The sequence below is a fragment of the Limulus polyphemus genome, unplaced genomic scaffold, assembly GCF_000517525.1.
Source record: "Limulus polyphemus unplaced genomic scaffold, Limulus_polyphemus-2.1.2 Scaffold2895, whole genome shotgun sequence".
NCBI lineage: Eukaryota > Metazoa > Arthropoda > Merostomata > Xiphosura > Limulidae > Limulus > Limulus polyphemus.
Window position 1 is genome coordinate 82,581 of NW_013668505.1, and position 6,568 is coordinate 89,148.

The following is a 6,568-nucleotide window of genomic DNA, read 5'->3' on the forward strand; positions in this document are numbered from 1 at the left end:
ATTTCGACAAGGTTTTGTCATCATCAAAACCTTGTCGAAATGTTGTACATTTTCTGTTATGTTAAAGCTTTTCTTCATTACCCATTCAAGCCGTCTCCAACCATTATTAGTCTCAAAGTGGGTTCCTCATCATTGAATTTGAATCTCTAATTAATATTTGTCTTATAATTCCATACTGCATCCACCAGTAGTTTAAATAGGAGCACCAAATCATCCTGAAACTGAACAGTTTCTTGAAAACATGTAATTCAAATACATATAAGTTGTGTAATTCTTTACAGGCACTGTTTAGTAAGGAATAATTTTTCTTAGGTCAAGGGCGACTTGATGGAGCTTTCTGTGACTACAACGAACAGGATAAATTGATGCATCTAGAAGTATTACGCAAGGAAGGTGTCACAAACATTGAAATGGAATCTTTGGCTTTTGCAGCAATGTGTAGCTATGCAGGAATAAAGGGTATGTTGTTGTTTGCTTTAATAAAGCAATTTAGTATTAAAGAGTTTGTAGTCCTTTAGTGCCAACACTGGTGTTATATTTTAATTATATAGTCACATTCACCAAGTATTTTATGTTAATTATTTGTGACCCTTGTTTATTTAAAAATGCAAATATTGAAAAATTGTTTGGCAGGAATTACTGACAAAAGTAAGACAGCTGACAGGTATATTTAAACCAATTGGGATAATTAACAATGTTTTAATGGCCACAAAATTAAAAAAAGCTACAAAATCTGTAATCCTAAAAGTAAATTTATGATTTTACATCAAAATGGCTTGTGTTCTCTTAAGATATTCAGCGTATAATTTTTTTCAAATATAACACTGCACTTGTTATCAAAGTACCAAAAGTTTATTTGTGTATAGGTACTACACATTCTTATGTAATTCAGGTGCTAATAGTAATTACGAACTCATTATTGCTCAATAATAATGAACTTTAGAGACAATATTTGTATTTTTGAACACTGATAATGCATATATCAATATTAATAGCAGTTTGTCCCCCCAAGAAATAAAAGTTACAGTGCTTGTGTGTTTATCATACCAGGAACACATTATATAGGAATGATACTTGTTTATTCTTTATTTATGTATATCAGGAAGTTCTAACTGCTTCAAAATAAAGTATAAGAAAATACAAGTCCAAAAGCTACTGAAAGGATAATTTTTTTAGTATTTTCAATGATGATCATTTAGACGATGAATATTTCACTGAGGAGTATTCTTCAAACTGCAAAATTGTGTTATTAAATATATATATGTTTTAAAGTGTATAAAATGTGTGGTATTTTTCAGCTTATGGATTTCTATCAGAGTAGTCATTTAGGACCTGCTAACTGGAGGTTTAAAGGATACCAACTTATAGAGTGTGTGTGTGTGTGTCTGTTTATCTCTTTAGTCTCTTAAATGAGTTCATCAGGAGGAAAAAACTAAAACATAGTAGATGCGTAAAAATAACCTTTATTTGCACAACAAAAAACATAAGATAAAACAAAATAGGGGCAAATGCATCTGTGGTGAATATGATGGACTGACAACAGACAGAAAGGAAGTGAATCTTTTGTGAGCATTCTCTTACCAGTTCAGTGTGTGTGCCCATCCTGTAAGTTAAATTAAAACAAAGTTACAAAATAAAAATAAACCCAGAGTTAAAATTATAAAAGAAAAAAAACAACAATAAAATAAGCTACTAAAAGTTAAACTAAAACTTAGCCAAATCTAATTCCTAGCAAAAGCATCTGAATAAAGTAAAATCTGTTGTCTTATACAAAAAAAAACTCTAATACTGCTAAAAGTTAAGTTACAAAACAAATCTTAGTTAAAATCTGACCAACTAGGAAGAACCTGACTTTTTAATACTAGAAAATAAAATAACAAATGTGATCTTCATGTGATCTCCATTTACATGTGGTGCTTAAGTGCAAACAAAATAGACAGCCTTCTATTCCTGGACTTCACTTACTATTGTCCCTGCAAGAGACTAAAGTAATTGCCAATTAGTGGATGAGGTCGCAGGCAGAACTTGGAAGAAGCAAGGCCAAACAAAATGCCAACTTCGATTTTTAAGAACAGATGTTTTGTAGAAAAAGTAAAAAGCACAAAGCTTTTATTATGTTTTTCTTAAAACAACTAATTTGTATAAAACTGTGACCCTTAAAGATCAGTACTGCACCCCTTTGAGGTCTGCGGCCTAGGCGACTGCCTAGTTGGCCTAATGGTAGTGCCGCCCCTGGTTTTACTCCTTCATAGCCTGTAAGCTAGTACAAATTTGGCCATGCTGGTTGGCAATTTAGATTTTAGGTATTATAAGGTGTTCAAATATCTTTAAGAATTTTTTTAAAAAGGGAGTTCTGGAAATCTTTATTTGGGAATCAATTCACCAAAGATGTCTTTTTGACTCACAAACTGGGTGTTAAAGTATACTTTAACACAAAATTTTGTTGTGAAGAAGCAATAATTTGAAGCTTTCACGATACTTGGCTTATAAAATAACTTCCTTCTTTTATTTTCAGAAAGTTCTTTAATGTTTGTTTTTATATTTTTGTCATTAAACAAATGGGTGGTTAACCAAGATAAGTCATAGATCCAAATTCTTAGGAGAGTAAGTCATTACTTAATCTTTCTAGCCATATTTGACACTTTTTGGATTCTTCAAATTCTATTTTCATCATTTTTATTTCATTGGCTCTAATGCATGCGTTAACACTGACAGCCACTGTAGCTTTAAATTAATACTTTTTTTTTGTAGATAAACATCTTCTGTTGAGCTACATTTTGCAAAACAAATAGAAGTTATGCACTTCAATATACTCCTCAAATGACCGACAATGATGGTCACTGAAGGTCTAAATTAATAATTTATTTCTAGATAAGCATTTGCTGTTGGATTACTCTTTCTACAATAAATGGAAGTTACTTCAATAAACTTCTGAGATTACCAACAGTATTTATTTTCTTTAGACAGCTGAAGCATTCCTATTTTTTAGATACTAAATACTATTAATATTTTTTCAGACATAGACAATATCTTTTTTTTTATGTACTTGTTTATAGTTTCAGTTTAATTTAGAGGATAGAACAGCTGAGATGGACCAGTAGGTCCCTTGTTGGCCTAAACATTATGTTATGTTATCTGCATACCAATGTTGTTTATATCTTTTAGTTACAGCAGTGCAAGTGTTCCCCTAGATAATAACGATAATTTTATTACAACTATCAAAGATACACATGTATGCTCCTCCTACCATGTTTCAACAGTAACATGTTTGTAAAGTACTGCAAATACTGTTTAAACCATAGACACAGTACATCCAAATGATAACGACAGTACTTGAATTTGTAATATGCCAACAGTACTTTTAACTTTCAGACGCCTACTGTATTTAAATATCAATATAATTTGGTTTGAAAAGGGCAAACTTTTTGCTATACCATTTTAGAAGCATGCCTATGGCCTTGAATATACCTATAGCTTACTTGAATTTTTTTCTATATAGATATACAGGGTGTTCCAAAATTATCTATCCTCTTCTAAAAGTTAATAATCAAATAACTAAGGAAATACAACCAAGTAATTTTCAACATCTTATAGCCAAACCCAAACAGTTTTTATTGGCATGTTTTTTGTTTGTTTCTTTTTTACTCCAGCGAGTAGCGTCACCCCATAAAATGGCAACCGTGCAAGAAAAGACTCAATGCGTTGTTTGGCTTGCAGAGACCACGTCAGTGACTGTGGTGCAGGGTAATTACAGACGCCAGTACAGGAAAGAAGCATGGGAGTATGTTAAGGACATCGTGTATCGCACACCTATAGCAAACATCATGAAGCTAAAGACCGGGATAACGGACGCCGTCGCCACTGTAACTGTGGGCATGTTGCAGCAAACGTAGATTGAAATCGAATATTGCTTAGACGTGCCGAGAGCCACTAATGATGCACGCATAGAAGTGTGATGACGTGTCAATAAAAACTGTTTGAGTTGGGCTACGAGATGTTGAAAATTGCATGGTTGTATTTCCTTCGTTAGATAAATTATTAAATTCTAAAATACGAAATATAATTTTGGATCACCCTGTATTTTAAACGATTGAGATAATCATTTAACATCAGCGTGCTTTCATACCTGTTTTACCCTTTGATTACTATCACGGGTACATTATGTACACAGTAGGCCACAATTTTACCAACACGGGTATGTTTGGCTCACCATCTTATAATATTTAATTAAAATTAATTATTAGGTGAATTAAGTTATTAGATAGCAGGTCAAGCAGTTGAAACGTAGTGTATTTGTATACTTCTTACTTCCAATAAACTATGCCACAAGTTGTTGATATTACGTTCTCTTGAGTTATCTCAATATAGGTAACCATTAGGTAAATTTTTACATAAATCACAGATAAAAAAAACAACAAAGAGAAGCATAACATACATTGTGCTGGCCATATATACTTATTTGATATATTGAGCAAAGGAGGGTTGAAATACGTCATATGTGCCCCGAATTGTTTATTGTATATGTTAAGTAGACGGGATATACACAGGTGTTATGAACGAGTAGTTACTAAGAAAAGATGTTTGAAATGAAATAGTACAGGGCTCTTGGTGAAAACTTATTTGTCTGTATAACGTTACGTAGGTGCTGTTGTTTGCGTCACTCTTCTGAATCGTCTCCATGGTGATCAAGTGTCGGTTCCTAAATCTAAGCTTGAGGAATGGCAACATCGCCCACAAGAGTTGGCTGCAGCTTTTATCAAGAAACGTTTAAATCTTGTGTAGAAAACACCGTGAACCGGCTGTGGCCGCTGCAGGCTTGAATTGATTAGAACCCGAGTTTATAGTTTCCTGTGATTGTTGTATAAATACCATTTTTACTTTAATTTATCGTTATTGATGTACTGAGTCGTTACTTATTTGTTCTTTTAGCTGTGAGTTGCATAATACATTCGTTTTTTAATTATATTAAGTATTTGAAGTTAAAAAAACGTTTTAGCCTTACTGCTAGTCTTTTTGGAATATTATACAATACAATGATATTTTTCTACTCATAATTATCTTAGTATATGATCTTTAAATAAAGAATAACTTAAAAACAAGAATATTATGAACAAATGTAGAAACAGAAAATACATTTTTCTTCCTAAAGTCTTTTTTCCTGTCTCGACAGTTGAACTATACCTGAAAAATATATTATGTGCTAATGTTTCAGTGTTGGCTGTACAAAAACTCAGACTGTTAGTGAATTTTTTTTCTTAGAGTTATTGTGGCCTTTAATTTAAAAAAAAAGTATATTTTCGGCTGCACAGCCCATTTTAATAATTTCTGAAGGATAGAATTTTCCGCTATAAATCTAAACCATATTTTTGAATAGTGATGATATTAAGAATTGAAATATATGAGGACAACAGAGTTTTGAATCGATGAGAGTTATATGAGTTAATATTACATTTCAATGTTAAGAATTGAAATATATATGAGAACAACACAGTTTTGAATCGATGAGAGTTATATGAGTTAATATTACATTTCAATGTTAAGAATTGAAATATATATGAGAACAACACAGTTTTGAATCGATGAAACTTGTATGACTTAATATTACATTTCAATGTTAAGAATTGAAATATATATGAGAACAACACAGTTTTGAATGGATGAGATAGATGTGAGATACGATTACATATCTTTTCATTGATCTTGCAAACAGGATTCATTCCTTTTGTTTATTTGAGAAGACCCCCTCCCCCCACAAAATTAGTATTGTTATATCGATTTTTTCCTCGCACAATATATTACGAAAATACTTGTCAGGATCCCCCCCCCCCTCAATGAAATCTAAGGTTTTTTAATGCTAAAGTTTGGGGTAAAATTTCCACGGTGTTCACAGCACAGATGAGCCCATTGTATAATTTTGTGCTTAACAAAATGCACAAATAATTTTTAATCATTATATTTTTAATTGAGAAAACCATATACATACTGAGGGACCATCTTTTTATTTTAATAATAGGTATGCAAACAATTATTTACAATAAAAAGGAAAAGAAGACAGACCAATGTTCTGTCGAAACATGTAGTATGTTCCACCATTAATAAAACTTTTCCTTGTGCTTATAAATCGTTGTTTGTCTATCTATTATTATATTAGTGTAATGTGTGTGCTTCCTTACTCAAGTAATTAGTATTTGTTTTTCAAAAATATATTAGTGCAAGATTTTCAGACTGTCTTTCATCTTATTTATATTATGAAAAAAAATCTTCTTCAAATTTTGGTTTATAAATTCGTTCTTTTATACTAAAGCTGTGATGAATAATAAAAAATATTTTTCGTAACATCTTGTTTAATGAAATAGTGATATGCATTTAAAATATTTATAAGCTTTAAAAACAAATGTTTATTAAATTCACCCCTCCCCCGCTGGCTCAGGGTTAAGTTTGAAGGCTTATAACGCTAGAAATCGGTTTTCGATACCTGCAGTGTGCAGAGCACATATAGCCCATTGTGTTTCTTGGCAACAAAACAAAACAACAAAGCTCTTAAATAAACTCTCGTTTTTTATTGCAT

General features: G+C 31.6%; 1 protein-coding gene and 1 long non-coding RNA gene across 2 annotated transcripts in view; one reads left to right on the forward strand and one right to left on the reverse strand.

Annotated features, from left to right (window-relative positions):
* LOC106468161 (uridine phosphorylase 1-like) overlaps positions 1-5,742 on the forward strand; it is a 24,776-nt gene extending 19,034 nt beyond the window's left edge. Inside the window, exons 8-9 of the mRNA XM_013928572.2 lie at positions 313-459; positions 4,643-5,742. Of these exons, the coding sequence (XP_013784026.1) occupies positions 313-459; positions 4,643-4,782 (287 nt within the window). The 3' untranslated portion in view covers positions 4,783-5,742. The remainder of the gene's footprint in view (positions 1-312; positions 460-4,642) is intronic.
* Positions 1,448-6,568, reverse strand: part of LOC111087957 — an 11,967-nt gene continuing 6,846 nt past the window's right edge. Inside the window, exon 2 of the long non-coding RNA XR_002612573.1 lies at positions 1,448-1,603. This is a non-coding gene — a long non-coding RNA (uncharacterized LOC111087957). The remainder of the gene's footprint in view (positions 1,604-6,568) is intronic.